The sequence below is a fragment of the Pongo abelii genome, chromosome 1, assembly GCF_028885655.2.
Source record: "Pongo abelii isolate AG06213 chromosome 1, NHGRI_mPonAbe1-v2.0_pri, whole genome shotgun sequence".
In the NCBI taxonomy this organism is placed as follows: Eukaryota; Metazoa; Chordata; class Mammalia; order Primates; family Hominidae; genus Pongo; species Pongo abelii.
Genome location: NC_071985.2, coordinates 179,037,126 through 179,063,249, shown reverse-complemented (window position 1 = coordinate 179,063,249; position 26,124 = coordinate 179,037,126). Strand labels below are relative to the sequence as shown.

The following is a 26,124-nucleotide window of genomic DNA, read 5'->3' as shown; positions in this document are numbered from 1 at the left end:
TAGTAGGCCCAGGGCTCTCCAGGAGGTTGCAAGTGTGCTCCTGGGATGGATGCTGTCCAAGGGCAGGGGGCTGATGCTGTGTGTGGCCATTTCTGGCACTGTGCACATATGTGCACCCATCTCTGGGTGTATGCCAGAAAATTCGTGTTTCAGAGGTTCCTTAGACCACACTTTGAGAACCAGGACTTGACCTCATACCACTTAGAGGGCCAGGAGGGAAGAAGCAAAAAATGAAGAACCAAAAGAGTTCAAGACGAACCAAAGCAAAAACCACGTGCTGAAGGGAAGTTTTATTTTAGTTTACTCTGATGCCTTTATAAATAGTAAACATTTGTGTATACGATATCATGTTTAGGTGTTTGGTGTCTCCCTCCTGATGACTTAAAAATTAACTAAAAGGTTTTTTTCCAAAAGAGCAAATAACTGGAACTCCCCAAATGACCTTAACAGTAGAATGAAGAAATAAATGTTCACCATCTGGTCTTGCTATTTCCTTGGGTACTTGACCCCATCTTAATATCTATGCATTGGGCACTAAGTATAGTAGTCTTTCTGTGGGTGACTGTCCTCTGCTTGTGAATATGCCTTGTGTGGCTGGGTGTGGTGGCTCACGCCTGTAATCCCAGCACTTTGGGAGGCCGAGGCGGACAGATCACCTGAGGTCAGGAGTTCGAGACCAGCCTGGCCAACCTGGCAAAACCCCGTTTCTACTAAAAATACAAAAATTAGCTGGGCATGGTGGTGAGCACCTCTAATCCCAGCTACTCGGGAGGCTGAGGCAGGAAAATCGCTTGAACCCAGGGGGTGGAGGTTGCAGTGACCCAAGATCATCGTGCCATTGCACTCCAGCCTGGGCGACAGAGTGAGATTCCATCTCAAAAAAAAAAAAAAAAAAAAAAAAGAGAATATGCCTTGTGCCACTGCACCCATCATTGCATTCACACCTGCTTCCTTGTACACATATCCATCTCTGTGCACACGCCTGGATCACACAGTACTGTCTCAGTATATATACATGTCTCTCTATACATCTAGGGATATATAACTAGATCTGCATGTACTCAGACATATATGTGTTTATTTCTCCCTCTGGATATATACAAAGATTTCTGAGTGAATGTCCATGTCTAAATGCAAATGTCACAGTTGTGTGTGTGAGTATCACAAGAACTATGTGTGTGTCTCTTCATATGGACACGTCTATCTTTATAAGTGCACATCTATTCCATGGGTACACAGCTTCTGCTGGTGTATAGATCTGTGCCCGAGTGTGTGGAGCTTTGAGTATAGATGGTCACACAGCTCTGGGGTACACGTCTGCATACCTCTGTGCATGTCTGTGGAGGTCTCCAAGGATGCACCTCTATAGCTGGGGCTCTCTCTAAGCACGTTTTGTCTTCATATCTGTATCCTGTCACTGGTTCCTGGGTCCAGGGGTGGTGCCCAGGGGATAGCAAGGTGCTGCCTAACACCTCCTTGTCCACAGAGGTCTGGGCTGACCTGGGGGTGTGGCAGAGGGCAGGAGCAGGAAGGCCACTCCACCCCTGGGGATTCCTGGCTGGGCCCCAGGAGCCACATCTCTCCCTTAACAAGGGCCCTGGGGACTTGGGGGGAGTTTTTGATGAGTAGGGGCCCTATGCAGAGGCCAGGAGGCAGGGCCCTCAGGAAACAGTCCTCACTCTCTGCTCCTGAGGTGCCTGTTACCTCCAGACCTCCTCTGTCAGAGCCTGGTAGACAGCCATGGAGTCAGCACAGTAGAAGTGGGTGTGTGTATGAGTGGGGTGGGGGTCCCTACATGATGGAGGAGGGGAAGGAGAAACAGGGCAGGAATACAGGAGAGAGCGGGGTGAAGGATCACACAGAAAGGTAGAAAGCTGACAGCAAGGGAGGTGGGCGGCGACCCCGACCAAGCCAAGGCTGCTGGTGGACTGGGATGCAGCCCATGGGGTCATGCTGCCTCCTCACACCCCACCCTAGGGATGGGACTGTGCCAAGAGGAGGATGAGGACGCAGTGTCCCCCTCCTTCCCCTCTCTCTGAGTCTCTCAATTTCTCTCACAGTCTCTCTGCTCAGTTCCCGTTCCCAAAGGCTGGAATGTGACAATCACATGCCAGGAATGACGTCCTGGAAGTCCAGATGGGCCAAAGACAAGATTTCCCAAGAGCCCTCAGACAAGGGCGTGACCTTCACAGCCTCCAGCTCCTCGGCCAGTGCTGGGCCAGGAGGGGGCCAAAATTGCTGCCATTTTGACCCCCACCCCTAGCTCTGGGCCCTCCCACACCCTATCTCGCTGAGCCTCCCAAACCTGCAGGAGAGTACTGTCCCCATGTCACAGATGAGGGACCTGAGGCCCAGCAACGTGAAGGGGCTGCTTCCAAAGCTGGGGCAGGGTGAGTGCTGGGGGTCAGGCAAAGAATGGCCCCTTGTGGGAGCTGCCTGCCCCTCATAGCTCTGTGAGATGTGAGTGTTCCTGGCAGCACTGGCCACTGTTCCTGCCCATGGTTTTGTGGAAGGAGCAAGGGTTTGGATTCTAGTTCCACATCTGACTTGCTGCATAACCTGGGGCAACTCACTCACTTACCCTTGTAGGCCTCAGTTTCCCATGTGTAAAGTACCTCGCTGGGCTGCCGTGAGGACTGATGCAAGATCCAGAAGGCAAAAGGGCTTTGTAAACTGTAAAGCACTGTGCACCAGCAGGTGTCCGTGTGTTCACAAGTGGATGAGTGCCACCACAGCAACCTGAACAATGACTAGAGGGGCCGTGGACGGGGCTGGGGGATTCACTAAGCACTTTGCAGAGGGCATTTAATCCTCATCATGGCCCTCCAAATAGAGACCACCACTGCCCATTGCACAGATGAAGAAACTGGGGTGAAGTAACTGCCCAGGACCTCACATCCTCTAAGTGGCAGAACCAGGATTCAAATCCAGGACTGTCCAGCTGCAATGCTGGTCCTCTGAGCCACCAGGTGGGGCTGCCAGGGGAGTCTGATGGAAGAGGGTCCTGAAAGAGGATTGGCAGGGCCAGGAGGCAGCAGGGCGGGGAGATACACACAGGAAGCCTCCTGTTGGTCCATTCTCTCCTCCCACTCCTTTGACCACCAATTAGTCTTGCATCTTTGGCCAAGTTAGGGCCTTCAGCAAGTCAAGGTATGTGGAGGAAGTTCACTGTTATAGAAGGGAAGCTGCCCTGTGCCCTTCCCTGCTGGAATGGCTGTCCCAGGACCCCGACATCCAGGGTGTTGGCTGGAATGTTTTGCTGCTGCCTTTTCCTCTGTGGGCCTTCCCATCTTCACCCCTTCTTATCCTTCCCACCACACTCCACCCCTCCCTAACTCACCTTGGCTACTCATTCACAACCAGCTCTAGGGACTAAGAACAGCTCAGCACAGGAGCCTTCCACAGTGCCCTGCCTTGCCCTGGATACCAAGCCTAACACCTCCCTGCTCCACAATAAAGCAAATATTGAACTCCTACTGTTTGCCAGGCACACTCATATCCAGCCATATCCAAACTAGGTGACCTTTGGCAAGTTTCTTAACCTCCCCTCTATATCTCAGTTTCCTCATCTATAAAATGGGAACGATGACGTAAAAATGTAAAGGGTTTGGAAGAAGAGCACATGGTCATGTGGAAAGCTCTATCTAAACATTCATTAATTTAAATTAAGATCTGTATAACACCTTTGCAAGGTAAGAATTACCAGCTCCATTTCACTATTTGGTGACTAGGGCTCAGAGAGAATGGCTTTTATTCATTTTATTTATTCAACCAGCATCTATTGAGTACCTACTATGTGCCAGGCTCAATGTGTGATACTTTTGCACATTATCCCATTTAATCCCCATAGCTGTGTGGGGAGGCGTCAGCATCCCCCACTATTTCCAAACACTCCCCCAGGGGCAGTATCACCCTGCTTGACACCCCTGGTTCGCTGTCTGACTTCCCTACCAGCTTAAACACCGGGAGGGCAGAGAACTGCATTTTGTTCACTGCTGTGTTTCAGCACGTGGCACAGATTAAGTGCTCAACAGATACCTGTTGAGAGAAGGAATGAAAACATCCACAGTTTACAAATGTGGAATCTGCAGTTCTGGCCCCAGGCGCAGTGGCTCACGCCTGTAATCCCAGCACTTTGGGAGGCTGAGGCGGGCAGTTCACTTGAGGTCAGGAGTTCAAGACCAGCCTGGCTAACATGGTGAAACCCCCGTCTCTACTAAAAATACAAAAATTAGCCTGGCATGGTGGCAGGCGCCTATAATCCCAGCTACTTGGGAGGCTGAGGCAGGGAGAATTGCTTGAACCTGGAAGACGGAGGTTGCAGTGAACCAAGATGGCGCCACTGCACTCCAGCGTGGGAAACAGAGAGAGACTCCGTCTCAAGAAAAGAAATAAAATAAAAAGAAACTGCAGTTCAGAGAAATTAAGTGATTTTCCCAAAATCACACAGGGGCTCAATGACAGAGCTGAGATTTGAACCTATGTCTGACCAGCTCCAAAGCCTGTGTTCTTACCACAGTGCTAATTCCACACATGAGAACCTCATTGGTGGAGAGAAAGAGGTCTGAGCTGGGGTACAGATGAGGGCCGTGAGCTCTAGATGTCTGGAGAGGCAGGCAGCTGGGGGCAAGACCCCCATAGAGGCTCCTTCTTTAAGAGCCCTGGGTTTCTCCCGCCTCCAACCTGTCCACCTGTGTTTCCCCTCGGGCTGCTGGTCATTCCGGTCAGGGGAGCAGCGCTCCCTCAACAGGTCCTCCATCAGGAAAGAGGGCCAGCTAAGCTGGAGCCTGGAAAGCCCAGACACAGAAGCTGCCACACCCAGGCCCCCGGGCCTCCTGCTGTTCACAGGCTCACCAGGGAGCTCAGAGTGAGAGGGAAGGGCTCAGAGAGAAGAATGTGCCTAAGCTTTGGACTAGCAGAGCTGGAGGGGACTCTAGAGAGCAAGTCCAACCCCCTCTTCCTACCCCCTTTGCTGGCTGTGGAAACTGAGGCCCAGAGAGAGCAGAAAGAAAAGACAGAAGCCCACACTCACTGAGTGTCTACTGGGTAGCAGGCCGAGCACCAGACCTTTCACATTTGTTCTGACAGCATCTGCAGCCCCCCAGAGACGGTGGACACCTAGAGTCAGGGTCCTCAGGAACTCAGCAGAAAACCTGCATAGAAGCAGGTGTTCGGGAATGTTTGCTGAATACCTGTATGAATGACTTATTTAGTCCCCAGAACAATCAACTACGTAGGAATTACTATCCCATTGAGGAAACTGCAGCCCAGAAAGGAAGGAATTGACCATTGCCTCAAATGCTGCTGAGAAATGAGCTCTGGACAGCAGGGACCTTATCAGGAGCACATGGGGTGGAGATGGGGAGTGGACGCCAGGCTGCAGTGGGTTGAGGAATGAAGGGAGGGGAGGAAGCAGGCACTGCAAGTTGTAAGCAGCTCTTCAAGGCAAGGTGAGAAATATGAGGGGGCGGGGGCGAGGCATTCTTCCCTGGAGGAACCCAGAGTAAGGCAGGCTGGTGCTGGGCTTTGTGGCATTACCATGGGGGAACTTGGACAGGCTTCAGAGTTGGCTGGACAGAGCCAGTAAAGACATTCTGGAGATTCGCTGGAGGAAAAGATCCATTTATCCAGAGGGCCAGGGATCACTGAACTGGGCAGGAAGGTTTGTCCCTTGCCAAAGACCCCAGCTCCCCTGTATTAGTCCGTTTTCATGCTGCTGATAAAGACATACCAAAGACTGGGAAGAAAAAGAGGTGTTATTTACTTATTTATTTATGAGACTGAGTCTTGCTCTGTTGCCCAGGCTGGAGTGCAGTGGCATGATCTTGGCTCACTGCAGCCTTTGCCTCCCGGGTTCCAGTGATTATCCTGCCTCAGCCTCCTGGGTAGCTGGGATTACACAAAACCCGCTAATTTTTGTATTTTTTTAGTAGAGATGGGTTTTTGCCATGTTGGCCAGGCTGGTCTCAAACTCCTAACCTCAGGTGATCCACCCACCTCGGCCTCCCAAAGTGCTGGGATTACGGGCGTGAGCCAACGCGTCCGGCCAAAAAAAGAGGTTTAATTGGACTTACAGTTCCACATGGCTGGGGAGGCCTCAGAATCATGGCAGGAGGCAAAAGGTACTTCTTACACGGTGGCGGCAAAAGAAATGAGGCAGAAGCAAAAGCAGAAACTCCTAATAAACCCATCAGATCTCGTGAGACTTACTCACTATCACGAGAACAGCATGGTTTGAAAGAATGGCCCCCATGATTCAATTACCTCCCCCTGAGTCCCTCCTACAACACGTGAGAATTCTGGGAGATATAATTCAAGTTGAAATTTGAATGGGACACAGCCAAACCATATCATTCTGCCCCTGGCCTCCAAATCTCATGTCCTCACATTTCAAAACCAATCATGCCTTCCCAATGGTCCCTCAAAGTCTTAACTCATTTCAGCATTAACCCAAAAGTCCACAGTCCAAAGTCTCATCTAAGACAAGGCAAGTCCCTTCTGCCTATGAGCCTGTAAAATCAAAAGCAAGCTAGTTACTTCCTAGATACAACAGGGGTACAGGCATTGGGTAAATACAGGTGTTCCAAATGGGAGAAAATGCCAAAAAAAAAAAAAAAAGGGCATTACAGGGCCCATGGAAGTCTGAAATCCAGCAGGGCAGACACTTTTTAAAGCTCCAAAATGATCTCCTTTGACTCCAGGTCTCACATCCAGGTCACACTAATGCAAGAGGTGGGTTCCCATGGTCTGGGGCAGCTCCGTCCCTGTGGCTTTGCAGGGTACAGCCTCCTTCCTGGCTGCTTTCAAGAGCTGGTGTTGTGTGTTGTTGTGTCTGCGGCTTGTCCAGGTGCACGGTGCAAGCTGTCGGTGGATCTACCATTCTGGGTCTGGAGGACGGTAGCTCTTTTCTTCTCACAGTTCCACGAGGCGGTACCCCAGTAGGGACTCGGTGGGGGCTCCAACCCCACATTTCCCTTCCACACTGCCCTAGCAGAGGTTCTCCATGAGGGTCCCGCCCTGGCAGCAGACTTTTGCTTGCACATCCAGATGTTTCCATATATCCTCTGAAATCTAGACGGAGGTTCCCAAACCTCAATTCTTGGCTTCTGTGCACCCACAGGCTCAATACCACGTGGAAGCTGCCAAGGCTTGGGGCTTCCACTCTGAAACCACAGCCCAAGCTGTCCGTTAGCCCCTTTCAGCCATGGCTGGAGCAGTTGGGTAGGGCACCACGTCCCTAGATTGCACACAGCACAAGGACCCGGGGCCCCGCCCATGAAACCACTTTTTCCTCCTGGGCTTCCGGTCCTGTGATGGGAGAGGCTGCCATGAGGTTCTCTGACATGGCCTGGAGACATTTTCCCCAAGGCCTTGGGGATTAACATTAGGCTCCTTGCTACTTATGCAAATTTCTGTGGCTTGAATTTCTCCTAAAAAAATGGTTTTTTGGCAGGAAGTGGTGGCTCATGCCTGTAATCCCAGCACTTTGGGAGGCCGAGGAAGGTGGATCACGAGGTCAGGAGATCGAGACCATCCTGGCTAACATGGTGAAACCCCGTCTCTACTAAAAATACAAAAAATTGTGAGGCAGGAGAATTGCTTGAACCCAAGAGGTGGAGGTTGCAGTAAGCCTAGATTGCGCCACTGCACTCCAGCCTGGGCAACAGAGCAAGACACCATTTCAAAAAAAAATTTTGTTTTTTCTACTGCATCATCAGGGTGCAAATTTTCCAAACTTTTCTGCTCTGGTTCCCTTTTATAATGGGATGCTTTTAACAGTACCCAAGTCACCTCTTGAAAGCTTTTCTGCTTAGAAATTTCTTCTGCCAGATACCCTAAATCATCTCACTCAAGTTCAAAGTTCCACAAATCTCTAGGGCAGGGGCAAAATGCCGCCAGTCTCTTTGCTAAAACATAACAAGAGTCACCTTTGCTCCAGTTCCCAACAAGTTCTTCATCTCTATCTGAGACCACCTCAGCTGGACCTTATTGTTCATATCGCTATCAGCATTTTGGGCAAAGCCATTCAACAAATCTCTAGGAAGTTCCAAACTTTCCCACATTTTCCTGTCTTCTTCTGAGGCCTCCAAACTGTTCCAACCTCTGCCTGTTACCCAGTTCCAAAGTCACTTCCACATTTTCGGGTATCTTTTCAGCAAGGCCCCACTACTGGTACCATTCTACTGTATTAGTCCGCTTTCACGCTGCTGATAAAGACATACCTGAGACTGGGAAGAAAAGGTTTAATTGGACTTATAGTCCCACATGGCTGAGGAGGCCTCAGAATCATGGCGGGAGGTGAAAGGTACTTCTTACATAGCGGTGGCAAGAGAAAGTAAGGAAGACACAAACGTGGAAACCCCTGATAAAACCATCAGATCTTGTGAGAGTTGTTCTCTACCATGAGAACAGCATGGGAAAGGCTGGCCCCCATGATTCAATTACCTCCCCCTGGGTTCCTCCCACAACACATGGGAATTCTGGGAGATGCAATTCAAGTTAAGATTTGAAAGGGGACACAGCCAAACCATATCATCCCCTTAGAGGGAAGCAGGGGAAGGGAATTAACATTCACTGACACTCCCCTGTGGGCAAGGCACTGAGCTGACCACTTGGTTCACACAATCTCCTCTACTCTGCAAAGCAGCCCCAGGAGGAAAGAACCAGCATCTTCAGCCGACAGAAGAGTGGTCACCAGCTGACGGTCACACGGCTTCCACCAGCTCACCCCTTCCTTCAACAGACACTGCCTGCACACTATGGCTAGCCAGACATCACACTAGATGGGGTCATGGGGTGGGGAGGGGATACAGTATCGAGCCCTGCCCTCATACAAGAACACCACTTTCTCCACTAGCTCCTTTACCTCTTGCTTATCAATTTCTTTGCCTATAAAATAAAGCCGCTGATCCCTAAAGATTGTGAGAATTAAGCAAAGTGACATAGTAGACACTGTTGATGTGCTATCCATATCCCCCTGCCCAACTGGAGGTAACTGCGGGAACTTTCTACGTGCACTGATGGCTTCCTGTGTGTCTCTGCCTGGGGGCTTCTCTGGCTGCCAAGCACTTGGCCCACCCAGAGAAAGCTGAAGTGCCGGGAGTTCATGTTCTTGGCCAATAAGGAGTCTGGTTGTCAGTGCATAAACGCCCCAGCTTCTCCATCCCTCGGTGGGATCACTGAGGCATGTTTCACACAGTCTCTTGGCAGGGTCCCAGCAGGAAGAGCTCCGGGTGCTGCCAGGAGTAGCCTGCCCATCCACATGCCCTTCATTGTCTTTCCCCATGACTTCCTCACCATGCTTCCCTGAAGCACCTCCACATAAACTTCTTGCACCCACATCCTTGCTCAGCGTCAGCTTTGGGGCAAACCCAGCCTAAAACAGTAACGTTTTTACAGCCTGGTACCCAGTAGACACTCAGCAAATGCTGTCTACCTTGATACTCATTTTCATTTTTATAGAAACAGACAGCCTTGAGAACACGGTTGCAGCTCTAGCTGAGTCACCGGTGGCTCATCAGCATCTTCCAGGAGCAAGTATGGGCCTGTGGCCTGGGGATACAGCAAGAGGGAGGAGACTGAGGGCCATGGGCCTCAACCTGTAGCCTCATGGGTCTGTAGCCTCAGCCACTTGGAAGCTAGGTTAATCTCTGTCATATACACACAATCTACAGTTTAAAAGTTGTTTTCTTGTGTTCCAGGGCCTACATCCCATTTTCCCTCCCATTGTTCCAAATCATATGTTCCAACTCAGGGTTCTGTGTTCAACACATTAGGCTTCAAGCCTAATGTGCCAAATGCTCTGCTTGTTGCAAATACACCCCTCCTCCTCCACCACCACCACCACCTCCCTCTCCTTCCAGGTTCACTTGGGGTCAGCCAGGCTGGAGGTGAAGTTCCCCTGCATCTGGGCAGAGGAGCTGATATGGCTCGCCTGCCTTCTAAGCTGGCTGGTGAGGCCCACCAGCCAGCCCAGTGTGCCCGCCTGGCCATGATTTTGAGTGCTGGGACCAGGTCAAGGGTGTCACCTTGCCCCATTACAAGCTAGTCTGCTCTGTTAGCATTGCGAGCCAGGGGCAGGACGATGTGGTGGTCTCTAGCTAGAGCCTGTGGGACCTGCATGCAGACAGTTTTCCCACCTCCCACTATGTGAACCCACGCTCTTCTGCGTGGCACTGGTGCATGACATCTGTTTGGAGTGAGCCCTGCAGGATAAGGCCCACGTAGGGCCCCACATTAGACCCTGGCACCCAAAGTTCAACCTCCAGCCCATCAGTCATTGACCCCCTGTGAAAGCAGCACCTACCTGGGCAACCCCAGCAGCTTCCATGACTCATGGTCCATTAAAAAAATGAAACATAGTAAGATGCATCTACATTTCCCCTCCTTGGGCCACCCGGGCCACACACACTGCTGAGCTCCTTTGCCTCTGGCTGGAATTATGTCAACCACTGCAGCTCCCAGCTGGATGTACAGATCAGAAGCTCTGAGGGGCAGCTATCTGTGTCTTTGATTAATAAAAAATGGGAGATAAATTAATAATGACTTAAAACATGCAATTTGGGATCAAAATCTCCCAAAGCATGGGAAAAATAATAAAAAGGAGAGTTCTTGATAGTGAAAGTCTGGAAATAAATGCTGTCCTCAGAGGTCAACCATGAGTCGGGCACTGCTGGGGGGGAGAAAGAAGGGGGAACGGGGTCTCACACCCACTCTGTGCCAGGTGCTGTGTTTGGGGTTATGTTTTCCTCATCCTCACACAACCCCAGGAGACAGTGCTACCATTCCCATTTTACAGATGAGCAAACTGAGGTTCACAGAGCCCAAGTTACTTGCCATAGGTCACAGGATCAGTAAGAGACTCAAACCTAGATCTGCTTCATCGACAAAGGAAAAAACCATTATAAAAAAAAAAGAAAAAAAACAGGCCAACAGTGTGGTGCTTGGCAAGTCATTCTGGTGTGAGTTTATGAGGAAGAGGGACAGGTAGAGGGAACAGCCCATCAGCTATGAATACCGGGAATGATTTATATGATTTACTGCTGTGTCTCCCGCACCTAGAATGGGGCCTGGAACACAGTTGGTGCTGAGAAATGATCTGCAGTGAATGGCTAAAATGTCTGTGGGGGATAAAGGGGCATAGTCTATTCTGAGGTAGGAGAGAGAAAGTGAATGTTTCTAAGCCCCTAGTTTCTAGAGAGCACTGAACAAGCACATTTGATTTTTTTTTTTTAATCTTTAATTATAGAACTATTTGAAAAACAGAAAAAGGCAGAAAATAATATAGCAGACAATGGGGAACTCATTGCCCAGATTTACCAGGTGTTCATATTTTGTCATGTTTATGTCAAGTATTTTTACAGTAAAATACAAATACAGATATGGCTAAAAGCCCCATCACCCCATCCCATTCCCTTCCACCTATCACTAGGCCACCACTATTCTTGAAGCTGGTGTGTCTCTGTCTCTTCCTGAGCACTTAGCATTATTTTGGGTTTTTACAGTTTCCAAGTACAGGTATCTCACTGTAGCTATCCTTTCACAATGTGCATTTCACTCAGTTATTATGTTTTTAGGACTTCGTCTATATTGGTACATGTGGATGGAGTTCACTTTAATTGCTGTATCTACAGGCAGTTTTTATTCTTTGCTCTTTCAGAGAATGCAGCAATAAAAATCTTTTTTTTTTGAGACTGAGTCTCGCTCTGTCACCCAGGCTGAGGTGCAGTGGTGTGATCTGGGATCACTGCAACCTCTGCCTCCTGGGTTTAAGCGATTCTCCTGCCTCAGCCTCCCGAGTAGCTGGGATTACAGGTGCACACCACCATGCCCAGCTAATTTTTGTATTTGTAGTAGAGATGGGGTTTCACCACATTGGACAGGATGGTCTTGAACTCCTGACCTCAGGTGATCCGCCCACCTCAGCCTTCCAAAGTGTTGGGATAACAGGCATGAGCCACTGCGCCTGGCCATCAATAACAATATTTTTTTTTTTTTTGAGACAGAGTCTCGCTCTGTCGCACAGGCTGGAGTGCAGTGGCGCAATCTTGGCTCCCTGCAAGCTCTGCCTCCCGGGTTCACGCCATTCTCCTGCCTCAGCCTCCCAAGTAGCTGGGACTACAGGCACCCACCACGCCCGGCTAATTTTTTGTATTTTTAGTAGAGAGGGGGTTTCACCATGTTAGCCAGGATGGTCTCGATCTCTTGACCTCGTGATCCACCCACCTCGGCCTCCTAAAGTGTTGGGATTACAGGCGTGAGCCACCACGCCCGGCCCAGTAACAATCTTTATACACATCTCTGGTTGCACTCATGTGTCACACACAACCTTTACCACAATCACAACATGCTGGAACTTGTGTACCCCTACATGACCTTGGAAAATCCCTTGAAGTCTCAGAAGCTTAGTTTCCTCATCAGTAAATTGGGGTAATAAAATAGCATGTATATTGGTGAAGATTCTGTGCTTCAAAGTAGAGGAAACACATTTTGCCACCTGGAAAGCACTTCCTGAACATTAGTTGTTTATCGCTCAGGTATTCGATATCCAGAAAGTGCTGAGCATCCTCCCCTGTTAGGGGTACAATGGGCCAGCCCTCATGCTCACATGCAGATGAGACTGATGGGTACAGCGACAGAAAAGCACACAAGCCTCTCTGCTCACTGACCAAGCTGGAGTGGAAGAGACAGGCGAGGCTCCCCGGAGAAAGTGACACTGAGCTGAGACCTCGGAAGATGAGGAGAGAAAAAAGGTGAGTGGGAGATCGGAAGGTGGGAGGCTGGCCAGGCAGAGGAAGCAGCGAGTGTAAGGGATGAGCTGACGCAAGAGAACATGTTTGGAGCCTGAGAGGTGGGTGTGAGTGGGCGGCGGCATAGAAAAAGCCTGGAGAGGTGGCAGAGCAGAGAGGCCGTACCCCAAGGCCACAGGGAGACAGGGAAGGATTTCAAGCAGGGGAGTGACAGGCTCGGATTTGTGTGTGGGGAAAACTGGTCTGGTCTTGGCGTGGAGGTGGCATGGAGACTGGGAGCTGGGAGACCCATGAGGGGAACGCAGAACTGACACCGGTAAACATGGTGAGGGCTGAACTAAAGCCATCACTGCTTCTGCTACCAAGAATCTGTCCTCAGGCCCTCTAGTAGCTGTTGCCTTCCTGAAGCTCGGGATGCATATGCACGAAGAGAGTTCTGTCTGGCTCACAGATTGTGGACACCTGGTTGACCTCTTGATGCCTGCGTATCATGTCTAGCTCCTAAGTCTCCCTTCTCCCACTGCAACATCACACGGTGGCCACACCTCCCACAACACGCAGTGGGCATCATCAGAGGAACAGCAGCTGACGGGAACCACCCCCCGCACAGCTCCAAGAGGTCTGAACTCACACACCACACCCCACTCTTCTTGGGCTTGCTCAGCACCTTGTGGGGCACAGCACCCGGCCCTGCACTCTCAAGTTTCCAGGCGACAGGAGCCCTTTAGGCTTCTTGGCACCAAGGGCATGGCTGGGTCCTCACCAATGTCCCATGATAAGAGATCCCACCAGCAGCCAGGCTGCACAGAACCTACACGGAGTGAGGGGAAGAGGAGGCCAACACATTCTAGGTTGGTTACCACTGGGCAGTCTTGTCTAATATCTAAGCATCATACATCTAAAACGAGACAAGGACAGAGATATGAGAACTGCCCCGGACTCTCTACTCCTTAAGTGGAGACCCCCTTAACACTCTTTCTGATTTTATTATTATTATTTTGAGACAGGGTCTTGCTCTGTCATGCAGACTGGAGTGCAGTGGCCCAATCACAGCTCATTGCAGCCTCGAACTCCTTGGCTCAAGCAATACTCCCACCTCAGCCTCCAAAGTAGCTGGGACTACAGGCGCATACCACCACACCAGGCTAAGGCTAATCTTTTTTTTTTTTTTTTTTTTTTTTTTTTTGTAGAGACAGGGTTTTGTCATGTTGGCCAGGCTGGCCTCGAACTTCTGGGCTCAGGCAATCCGCCTGCCGCAGCCTCCCAAAGTGCTGGGATTACAGGCGTGAGCCACCGTGTCCGACAACACTCTTAATATGAGTGACTTCAAACCTTTTGAAGCCTTTATCCCCGCTGGCAGTGGTGTGCCCCTGGCCTCTCCCTAGACTAGGCTAAAGCCCCTGCCATCCGCTCTCCCAGCACCCTGCACTTCCCTTTTCATGACACCCACCACTTTTAGAATTACAGGTTGAATTGCTGCCTTCCTTGCTAGGCTGTAAGTTCCCCGATGGACATAACTGCATCTGCCTGGTGTGCTGTTGTTTCCCTGGTGTCTGAACAGTCAGGCTCCTGACAGGCCCCCCCTATTTGGAGCTGAGTCAATAGGACGTGCAAACTGAGGGAGAGGAAAGGGTGGAGGGAAAACTCGCAGACCTCAGAGGCCTGGGGAGAGGAAAAGTGTCTTGCTCAAGTCACAGGCTAGGCAGGAAGAGATCACGGTTCCTGCTCAGAATCTTTGACTCTCAGTCAGGGCCTTTCCCACTCATTATACTGTGCTAGAAAGAGGCTACGAAACCCATAGAAAAGTGTTCTATAGTTAAATAAGCTTGAAAAACTCTGGATTAAACAAAACGAAAGAAGTTTCTTTGCCACTGGTCTTTTCAGGGCCTTTAACATGCTCTTGTGCCCGTGCTTCTGGGAGAAGGTCACACACAGTACTCCATGCTCTTTGACCCTGGAACTCTGCCTGTGAGGCGGTCTGAAACCTCCAGCACCACCTCCCAGCTATGTGTCACAATTATTTATTAAATGTGACACAGCAGAGAGATTTGTTGCCATTTTTTTGAGCAGGATAGGAAAATCCTTTTGTACAAATAAAAATAATTCGAAACCCCAATATATGAATGGGATAAAAATGGAACTGCTCTGGTTGAAGAGGGGACTGGGGATCCATCTGGAGCTGTCCTTTCACTGCTGCTATGCAAAGAACCCTTGTTTCCTGTGGAGCGCAGTTTGAAAACCACTGGTGCAGAACTGGCAAATGAGGCTGAAGCTAGGAGGCTTCTAGTGCTGGCTCTGCCATGGATTGTTTTACCCTGGGCAAGTCATTTAGTCTCACTGGGCTTCAGTTTCCCGTGTATACGATAAGTCTGTCACACTGTATGTTTCTTAGAGTCCTGAACTTTCAGCTTTGATACGGTGAGGAGTACATTTCTATGACTATAAAAGTCTAACTCTAAGATTCCATGGCTTAATATTCCAATTCTGGGACTGCCTGTAGCTAGCCCAAGCTGGTGCGGCACGCTGGAGCCCAGGCTGTGGAAGGCAGAATTCATTAACTGCAGTGCGCTGCCCGGGGCACTGGGTTCCTGGGATGGGGGTGCCGCGTTCCTGGGGTGGGTGGACCGGGATCGGCAGCCGCTCAGTGGGACAAGCTGGGAGAGGGACCCAGGTCTCCTGACTCCTGCTCTATCTTTAGATCTCCATAGCAACCGTCACCAGGGCACCGAGCTGAAGGCACACGCTGAGTGGCTGCCTACAGGAGGAGGGAGGGGCGTTTCCTTCCTGTGCCTCTTCTTTTGCTAGGCTCGATTTTTGAGCCAGGAAAGGGGACTGAGAATGAAGCTGTTCACAGCAAGAAAGGCTTGGGGCCAATACAAAGACAGTCGAGGGCCCCACCTTGCTCTCAGGACATGGTCAAGTCATAGAACCCAAGACCTTCATGTGTCAGGCTCATGGCACTGGAGGAAAGGCAGAATCCTCCTCTAAAGAGCTCTAAGCCTCTCCCATGTCCTTCCCTACACACTCAGGAGCCCCTAATCTGAGATGGTGCTGAGGCCACAGTTGGAGCCCCCATTAGATCCTCTAATCAGAGGGGCCAGGGAAGCTCCTCCCGACTCTTCCCCTGCCCAACTCCTACTCCTTCTGGGGCTCAGCCTGGACTTGGCTTCCTCTGAGGAGTCCTCCCTGACTCCCAGGCTGGTTGCTCGCCTCCTCAGGGCCCCTACAGCCCATCCTCCTTCCACATAGTAGGAGGCCAGGAGGAGTGATTAACCTCATGGGGCAGATGAGAAGTAGAGGTTCTGAGCAGTAAAGACACTTGCCCAAGGTCACCTGGCAAATGAGCAGCAGGACCAGGCCTGGACTCTGTGTCTTCTGATTCCAGTCTGTGCTCCTTCCTGGGTCCCAGTAGCAGGCCCATGGCCTAGGCTTTGGAAGGGACGCCAGGGCTAGAAGAGGAAATAGGAGTCCTCAGTGAGGCCTGCGCACAGTAAGCACCTGGCTATGTCTTTGGTGAACTCAGCCGAGCCACAGACCAGTGCGAATGGCTTTCTCCGACAGCAGCTGACCAGCTCTTTAATTAGGTCCTGGCCCAGGTGGCCAAAGCGGGTTTTCTCTTGGTAACTCCAGGGAAGCTGCTCTGAGGAGCTCTCCTGGGAAGACAAGAAAGGCATGGGTGACTACAAGGGAGTGGGGGGTCCTTAGTGTTCACACAGCCAGCTCTTCTCTGCAAAATGAGGAAACCAAGGCAGAGGGTGTAGGAAGCCAACCTATATCCAGGCCCACCGTGGGCCAGGCACTTCCTCCTTATCCCCAAAACAAGCCTGTGGGAACTATCACCCTCCCATGACAGGAGAGGCACAGGGAAGAGGGACTTCCCCGTGGCACACAATGAGGCGGGGGCAGCAGCAGGACCAGAACTCTAGTCCCACCATTTCTCGCTGCCTTCCAGCAGCTACACCTGTCACTGTGGGACGGATGATTTCTCCCCTGACTGTGGGTTTCCCAGAATCTTTCCAAGGTTAGCTATCATCATCACCCTTGGAGCATAACTTTTGCTCATTTCTTTTAAGGTTTCAATGAACATATTCATTTAGCAGATATTTACCAAATGCTTAGTCTGTGCCAGGCACCGAGCTAGCCACTGGGGATATGGCAGCTGCTCAAAAGAGACAAGGGTCCTGGCTGCATACAACACAGATCCCAGGTCACAATGCCTTCATTGAGAAAGGCTAAGCTCGCATTCCAAGGCTGGACGGTGACCCCACGGACCCAGGATCCTTCTCTCTGCCCTTCTAGCCTTAGCTGCAGCTTTCCTCCTCAGGGTCACAAAATGAAGGCTCCACTCCCAGGTGACTTGAAGGAATTTCTTCTATTTTTTTAAGTGAACATTTTATTGGGGTAAAACATATGTGTAGAAAAGTATACAAATCATTAAGTATACACTTAGCCCTCTGTATCCATGGGTTCCACATTTGTGGATTCAACCAACTGTGGATTGAAAATACTTTTTAAAAAACATTAAAAAATAACAATATAGCAATAGAAACACACAAAAAAATACAGTATAAGAGCTATTTACTCAACATTTACATTGTATTAGGTATTATAATTTAGAGATAATTTAAGTCACATGGGAGGATGTGCATAGATTATATGCAAATACCACATCATTTTATATCAAGGACTTGAGCATCCTCAGATTTTGCTATCTGCAGGGGGTCCTGGAGTCAATCCCCCATGAATACCAAGGGACAACTATATATAGTCTGAAGAATTTAAATGAAAAAACCATCTTACAAGCCCACAAAAAAACAAAATCCAGAACAGAGCTATCACTCTGCAGATCCTATGAGGGCAAGTTGCTAGTTCCTGGGGCTAGGCACAAAGACAGGATTGGTGGGGAGTGGAGCTCCACTGCCACTTTCCTGGCTGAGTGACTGTGACCTCTCAGGATCATGATTGTGAGGAGAGTATCCACTATGGAAAGCCACTGTCCAGAGAGCCGTGGTGCTGGTGTAAGCCCTGGGAGAGGCCCTGTGAGGAGAGGCCTCTATTCTGAGGCCCACTCAAAGGGCCCTGGAGGCAGGTGCAGTGGCTCAAGCCTGTAATCCCAGCACTTTGGGAGGCTGAGGTGGCAGGATCGCTTGAGCCCAGGAATTCAAGACCAGCCTGGGCAATGTGACAAAAGCTGGTCTACAAAAAATACAAAAATTAGCTAGGGGTGGTGCTATGTGCCTATAGTCCCAGTTGCTTGGGAGACTGAGGTAGAAGGATCATCTAAGCCCAGGGAGGTTGAGGCTTCAGTGAGTTATGATTGCACCACTGCACTCCAGCATGGGCAACAGAGTGATATCCTGTCTCAAAACAAAACAAACAGGGTCCCCTGGAGCCCCACCTCACAGTCTGTGCTGATGAGGGGGATCCTCTGATGATCTGGCATTTCCCATGCTCCCGCTACGGTCTGACCCACCAGATGGGGCCTTGGGGCCCACTGGCCTCACCTCCCCTTTTCCACTGCTCATTTCCCTCAGACCACTTAGGTTCAGCTCAGCCTATCCCACCATGCACCCTGAGATGCCCTGGGCCTGGCTGCTGGTGAGACGGATAGGGGACCCCACAAACAGTGACGGTGCAGCCAGGGTGGTGGCAGCAGAACCACCAAGGCCAGCCTGGGGGCTCTAGGAAAGCTTCCAGGATGGACTTCTACCTCCACAGGGATGTGAGGGGTACAGAGGTGTGAGGTGAGGAAGGGAGAGCACTCCTGGCTGGCAGGACGGCGTGAGCAAAGGCCCAGAAGCCAGAAAAGCATAGCATACTTGCAACCGTGGGCAGACCCGTGACATCAGGCCACAGCTCACGGGGAGGGCGGGCTAGGAGATGAGGCCACAGAGGGAGGCAGTTCCCAGGCATGGACCTCATCCTGTGAGCAGTAGGGAGCCAGGAAAGGGCTAGAAACAGGGTGGTGGTATGGTCAGATCTGCCCTTAGGACTGCAGGATGCAGGACAAATCAGCAGGGAGTGGCTGGTACGGGGAGACTCTTGAGGATGCTGCAGCTGTGGCCCAGGCAGGGGAGGGAGCACACTGAGTCAAGGGAGTGTGTACAGGCAGGAGCCACCAGTCACCCCCTTCACCTGCCACTGATGGCCAGCCCACTCGCTTGCCCAACCCCAGGCCACTGGCACCACCCTGGCCCAGCTGGGGACTAAAAATCTTCTATTGCTGGTGAACTTTAACTGAAATGCCACCTGCTTGGTAAAGCCATCCCTGACCCTGCCTGGCCTCTCTGCCCACCACTGCCATCTTGAACATCCTCACAGCACCTTGTGCTGTGCTGCCTTATTCCGAGGAGCACTAAGACCACAGCCTTTGAGCAGGACCTCCTGGGTTCATACTCCACTCTCCACTAACCTGCTGTGTTACCCTGGGCAAGGTTCTTAACCATTCTGTGCCTCAGTTTCCACATCTATACAAGGAGCATGATGGGAGTATAAGCCTCATAAGATTGTGGTGGAGATTAAATTAAATAAAGTGCTTAGAATGGTGCTGGCTACAGAGAATGTGCTGAATGAAGGGGAGTCCTTTTCAGCCATCTCTGTGGCTGTCACCCATAGATAGTGAGCAGCCGGAGGGCTGGGAGTGGGTCACCTTCACTGTTGTGTCTCTGACACCTGCCACATTCTCAGGCGACAGAGGAGGGAAAGCAAGGCTGGCCAGCAGCTTGGGGACCCTCTGCCAGGTGCTGCCTTCCTGCCCTCCTCCCAGTGTCCTTGTCCAGGCTCTCAGGCAGGCTGCCCATGCTGCTGGGCAACAGTGGCCCATCCCTTGCGCCCACCCCTTGGGCTGCACACTAGCCTTTGGCTCCATTCTCCTTCCTTGGGCACTTTCTGCTGCTATAAATGTTCACCACACTCTCAATGTCATGCCACTGAGCATTCTGCCCCATGGACAGGCCTGCAGAACCCAGCCCCTGAGGAGCTCAGGGACCCTTATATTGGGACGGGAAATCCAATTTCCTCACCCTCCACACCCAGCTACAATGTTGAGGATCAAATAAGTGTTTAGGGACTACATAAAGCTGCCTTATAGTGGGACCAGATGAGAAGGGTGCTCCACAACACCGGGCAAGAAGGCTGACCCTGAGCACCAGGGAACACAGGGGGCCCAGCAGGAATCCCAACCCAGAGGGCACAGGAGGGAAAAGTGAAGCTACCAACCAGGGAAAGGCAGGCCACCAAAGGTAGCTGAGGACCTGGCTTGAGATGAGGGGCAGACAATCCCCCGTGCTCTAACCTATGGGGGTGGCCCCAGAAGGGTTACCTGAGTGAGCAGAGGGGATGTGGAGTCAGAGGGAGGAGGGGTCAGCAGGGAGAGTCGCTGCCAGCTACGGCGGGGTCCTCCTATGGAGGGACAGGCTGAGGTGGGAGGATACTAGCAAGCACAGGGAACTCAGATCAGTTCACTCCAGCAGTCACTAATGGAGTCCCTGTTCTGTGCCTGGTATTATGCTAAGCACTGAAGAGAGAGTGCTGAGGCAGACATGTGGTCTCCGTCTCAAGGAACATCAATCAGTTGGAGGGAGGTCTGCAGCCTGCCCTTCCCTCTACAGCCAGGTCCCTGCCCATGTAACTGATGATGCCAGAGGGCGATGGGAGGCAGCAAGGCATGGGGTGAGAGCCAGAGCTCAGCAACCAGACAGCCCTGGGCTCAAATCCTGGCCTCAGCCCTGTCCAGCAGCATGAGCTGGTGGGCAGCTTCACCCACCGAATGTGCATCTCCTCATCTGTATAATGAACATGAGAACACCTGCCTTCCATACAGGTGGGTGCTCCACCAGTGGCAGGGATTATGACTACAGCGTCCATTGCCAAAAGAGGCTAGAGCTGGTCCTCAGGACAGGTGCAAAGGGACTGCAGAGTCTCAATCAAAAAAGGAAGTCACCACCCTGGGCTCACCTGGCTGAGTACAAAGAAGGTACGGACATTCCAGAAACGGGCCTGCTCTTGGAGGAAGGTTTTCAGGTAGATGCTCTCAAAGGTCTTGAAGCAACCGACCAGAGTGACAAAAGTCTCGTCATTCTCATTGTCTGTGATGCTCTGCAGGATGGGCACCATGGGGGCCAGGCCCGTGCCTGCAGCCAGCATGAGGAGCTCACCATACTGGGGAACAGAAGGGGTATGTATGACAGGTGGGTTGGGAGAGTCTCACCCTATCCCCTCTACTATAGGGCTTTTCCTTGAGCTTCCTTCAACCGGATGGCAGTGCCCTTCCTTGGTGTCCAACCACCTGTGTCCCCTCTCTACCTCCTCCAGAAAGCCATCCTTGTTTGTGAAAGGCATGTGAGGTTTGGGTAATGGAGATGATGGGATATGGGGGCTGAAAGGGAACATAACAGTATAGCCCATCCTGTAAGTGGCCTGGTTGCCTACTAAAGCATCCCCACAAGGACTCTGCTTACACACTTCTACTGACAGGGAGCTCATTACTTCCCAAGGCAGTTTGCTCTACTATAGGCCAAATTCTTTGCCAGGGAGGTCTTTACAACTTACATTGAGCTGAAACCTGCTCCCATCAAAGCCTTGCCCACTCCCAACGCCATTCCAGCCCTGCTCTTTGGGCTGCTTCCTCTGCCCCAGGGTACCTCTGCAGAGATCTCAAGGGCCCACCTTGGACCTCTGAGCTTGCTCATCTCTAGGCTAAATGAAATAACATGCATAAGCATGTAGCACAGCACTGGCACAAAAGAGTCACTTGAAAAAGGTGAGTTCCCAGCCAGGAGCAGTGGCTCACACCTATAAACCTAGTACTTCGGGAGGCCAAGGCGGGTGGACCACTTAAGGTCAGGAGTTTGAGACCAACGTGGCAAAACTCCATCTCTACTAAAAATACAAAAATTAGCCAAGCATGGTGGTGCACGCCTGTAGTCCCAGCTACTTGGGAGGCTGAGGCAGGAGAATTGCTTGAACCTGGGAGGCAGAGGTTGCAGTGAGCCGAGATCATGCCACTGCACTCCAGCCTGGGCAACAGAGCAAGACTCCATCTCAGAAAAAAAAAAAAAAAAAAAAAAAGGGTGAGTTCCCACCCCAAGAGGTCCCAGTTCCATCACCTCCTCCTCACTGAATCTATTTCCGGGCTCTAGGCCTCTTAAAGAGGGGTGACCCTCTGTAATCCCAGCACCTTGGGAGGCCAAGGTAGGCAGTTCACGAGGTCAGGAGATCGAGCCATCCTGGCTAACATGGTGAAACCCCATCTCTACTAAAAATACAAAAAATTAGCCGGGCGTGGTGGGGTGCGCCTGTAGTCCCAGATATTCGGGAGGCTGAGGCAGGAGAATGGCGTGAACCTGGGAGGCGGAGCTTTGCAGTGAGCCGAGATCACGCCACTGCACTCCAGCCTAGGTGACAGTGCGAGACTCCGTCTCAAAAAAAAAAAAAAGAGGGGTGACCCTCTTTAAGGTCAGTGCCTTAAAGTTTAGTACCTGAGTGATGCAGGGGTATTTACCACCCTCATTCTACAGATTAGGCCTCTGGGTATTAATCCCCAACCATGTGATCTGGGCAAGCTCTTTCACCAATATGAGCCTCAGTGTCCTCACTGGTAAAAAAAAGAAAAGCACTTCCCCATAACAGCACCTATCTCAGAACTGTTACCAGGATTAAATGAGATGAAGAAAAGTGCTTGGTTGGCTGGGCGTGGTGGCTCATGCCTGTAATCTCAGCTACTCAAGACTGAGACAGGAGGATCGCTTGAGCCCAGGAGGTTGGGGCTGTAGTGAACAATGATCATGCCACTGCACTCCAGCTGGGCAAGAGTGAGACCCTATCTCAAACAAAACAGAACAAAAAAGAAAACTGCCTGGTGCAGATCCAATTAGATTCCTCCCCCTCCCTAAGCTGCTGAGACTCATGCTTGGCGGCTGTTGCTGTGTCTGTGCTCTCTCCAGCCTCCAGGCCTTCAGCTTGCCATGCTCCTCCGCCTCCTCCCATCCTAGCTCGGGCTATCCTTTGGAGGGCCTTTCCCAAGCCAGGGCAGGGGAGGCTCCTTTTTTTGTGTTTCCACAGCTCCCTGTGAGTCCCTCTGAACCACACTGGCCACACTGTGCTGCTGTCACCTGTCTGTGTGTCTGACTCCCCCAGCAGACTGTGAGCTTCTGGAGAACAGGGGACTCATCTGACCCATCTCTGGGTCCCCAGAGTCCCCTGGCCCTGGGTAAACACTTGTGTCTGTTTGTTGAATGAATGCACAGACAGATGCTAATATGTCAGTCCTCAGGGCTGATGTAATATCCATCTGTAATGAAGACAACTGCAGAGCAGCAAAACAGGGCCCGGAAGAGGGCAGGAGCTTCCCAGACATCCTCGTGTGGTGAAACCAAGGCTTACTGAAATTTCAGTGACCGCGTATTAAGGTGTGAGACACCATTTCTTTTTCCTCACCATCAGGCCCTACAGCCTCCCTAGCTAAGAAATCCAGGAGCTGGACACGGTGGCTTATGCCTATAATCCTAGCACTTTGGGAGGCTGAGGTGGGAGGATCACTTGAGCCAAGGAGTTTGAGACCAGCCTGGGCAACATGGTGAAATCCTGTGTCTACAAAAAAATACAAAACTTAGCTGGGCATGGTGATACACACCTGTAGTCCCAGCTACTTGGGAGGCTGAGGCAGCAAGATTGCTTGAGCCCAGTAGGTGGAGCTGTAGTGAGCTATGACAGCACTCCAGCTTGGGCAACAGAGGGAGGGAAGGAGAACGGGAAGGCAGGAAGGCAGGAAGGTAGGAAATAAATGCAGGGCCTTTCAAGTATTCTGTGCATGTGAAGGAGCAGCCACAAGGCATTGGGAGGCTCCACCAGAAAAGGCGGTCAAGACAACGTTCATCTGTTATCCACTCTAGACAAGGAGGAAACACAAACGATTTCCATTTCCTGCTCTCAAGCATCTGGGGGATGCAGGGTCTAAAATGCAAGGCTAAGCATGGTTAGTACTGGAAGAATACTATGGAAGAGCATTAACATATGCATAGCACATATCTGTAGAATGGGGTTGTAGCACCTAAGAGCTGCTGTGAAGACTACGTGAATTACCATATAGCAAGTGCTAAGGTCTGAGCCTGGCATGCATGAGGTGCTACACGTGCTTGATATTATTATACATATATACTACACATGTGCATGCAGTGTGCATTTGTACATATACTCATGTGGAAGAGGATTTGGAAGGATATACACCAAGCCATAAGATGGGTGTGTCTGGGTAGATTGCCTGTGAGTGTTTTTTCTTCTCTTTTCTTTTCTTTTTTTTTTTTTTTTTTGTCCCTTTCCATCTGCTGATTTTTGGGTAATGAACATGTACTGCATTTATAAAAGGAAAAAAAACAATAAAGACTTTTCTTTTTTGAAACAGAGTCTCTCTCTGCCACCCAGGCCGGAGTGCAGTGGCATGATCTCAGCTCATTGCAACCTCCGCCTTCTGGGTTCAAATGATTCTCATGCCTCGGCCTCCCAAGTGGCTGGGATTACAGGTGCGTGCCACCATTTCTGGCTAGTATTTTTTGTATTTTTAGTAGAGACAGGATTTTGCCATGTTGGTCAGGCTGGTCTCGAACTCCTGACCTCAGGTGATCCACCCGCCTTGGCTTCCCAAAGTGCTGGGATTACAGGCATGAGCCATTGCGCCCGGCCAACAAAAGCTATTTAAAAATTAAATAAAAAGAATGGAGACGAAGGCATGATTCATTCTTTTCCATTTGTTTTCATTTTGCTTTGTTTTCCTAATTATAAAGTAATAGGTGTTCACTGCAAATGATTTAGAAAGTATAATGAAGAAAATAAAAATCACCCATAATTCTACCACCCAGAGCTGCTAACATTTCATTGCATTTTCTTTTCATATTTTCTCTGTGCATTTTAACTTAATTTCCCAACCTTCTGTATATTCAGTTTTGTACCTAGTGTTTGTCACTTGATCTTACAGCATAAGTATATAACATCATTTATAAACATAATTTTAAAATCCAGGATATTATTCTATCAAGTACCTGTAGCCCGGTTTACCTAACTGTTCCCCTGATGTTGGATATTCAGTTGTTTCCAATTTTCTGCTATTATAAATAAAGATGCAATGAACATACGCAAAAGAGCCAGCATTTTGATTCATTCTACAGGACAGACTTCCATAAGTGGAATTACTGGGGCCAAGGATTTGAAGACTCTGAAGACTCTTGGTACATACTGTCAAAATGCTTTCCAGATATGCACCAACTGATGAGAAATTACGAATTCTTCCTAGGAAAGTCGGGGAAGGGTTTAAAAATGCCAGGATGATGAGAAGAGCCATCTGAGCTGGGAAGCAGGAAGCCATGGGGCATATTTAGTCATGTGACTGTACTGTGAAATTGGAAAGGCGTCTGAGGGTCAGAGGGCATAAGGGCTCCTAAACGCCAAGTACGTGAGTCTGATGTTCTAAGCAATGGCCACCCTGGGTAGCTTTGGAGCTGGGCAGGCAGTTTCATTTATAAGTGTCTATTCTGGCTGGGCGCGGTGGCTCACGCCTGCAACCCCAGCATTTTGGGAGGCTGAGATGGGTGGATCACCTGAGGTCGGAAGTTCATGACCAGCCTGACCAACACGGAGAAACCCTGTATCTACTAAAAATACAAAATTAGCTGGGTATGGTGGCGCATGCCTATAATCTCAGCTACTTGGGAGGCTGAGGCAGGAGAATCACTTGAACCTAGGAGGTGGAGGTTGCGGTGAGCCGAGATCGCGTCACTGCATTCCAGCGTGGGCAACAAGAGCGAAACTCTGTCTCTAAATAAATAAATAAATAAATAAATAAGTGTCTATTCCATCTTCTCCCATGTCCAAACCCCAAGGATACACCTGGGATTGTGTTTGAGCTCAGGGAGAATGGCACAGTGAGATGCTGTGGGCTGAAACATGAAAACCACAGTCAACAGGGATCTCCTGAAGATTTAAGGCGCTGGCACTGACCTGGTTTGGTTTATAGAAGAAATCTCCGAAAGGTCCTCGCCAGAAAGCTGTGTCTCCTACTCTCCAGGACTCAACATACCGGGACATCAGCCCCATCTGGTAGCACTGGAAGCAAACACAGGGAGACGTCAGTAGGACAGGTACATGCTGCCAACACAAACCAGATTAACCATTAATGTGGAGCCCGTTCTGTATGCTAAGGGCTTCACATGTGTTATCTCATTTAATCGTCTTCCTTATCCTACAAAGTTGGTATAGCCCTTCCCAATTTTCAGATGAGGCCCAGAAGCTTACACAGAAGGCAGACAGGAGGCTGGGATGAGAATCCATAGGACCTAAAGCCTTCAGCATAGAGGTCCCAAACCCAAATGCCCACAGGGACCAT

At 50.4% G+C, this 26,124-nt stretch overlaps 2 protein-coding genes across 11 annotated transcripts in view; both read right to left on the bottom strand.

Moving 5' to 3' along the window:
* Positions 1–11,207: 11,207 nt before the first annotated feature.
* Positions 11,208–26,124, bottom strand: part of LOC100432451 (NADH-cytochrome b5 reductase-like) — a 30,705-nt gene continuing 15,788 nt past the window's right edge. For 8 of the 10 annotated variants that reach the window (XM_063712268.1, XM_002810786.5, XM_054534452.2 and 5 more), the window contains 3 exons: positions 25,740–25,844; positions 20,706–20,909; positions 11,208–16,402 (listed from right to left, as the gene is read on the bottom strand). In XM_063712268.1, coding sequence (XP_063568338.1) covers positions 16,199–16,402; positions 20,706–20,909; positions 25,740–25,844 — 513 coding nt within the window. In that variant the 3' untranslated portion in view covers positions 11,208–16,198. The remainder of the gene's footprint in view (positions 16,403–20,705; positions 20,910–25,739; positions 25,845–26,124) is intronic. The other 2 variants (XM_054534442.2, XM_054534457.2) reach the window with 1 other exon arrangement.
* DKFZP469C1319 (uncharacterized LOC100173360) lies at positions 11,985–13,671 on the bottom strand. The gene is given in 1 exon segment (NM_001132907.1): positions 11,985–13,671. A coding segment is annotated over 1 exon segment (381 nt). The 5' UTR covers positions 13,042–13,671; the 3' UTR covers positions 11,985–12,660.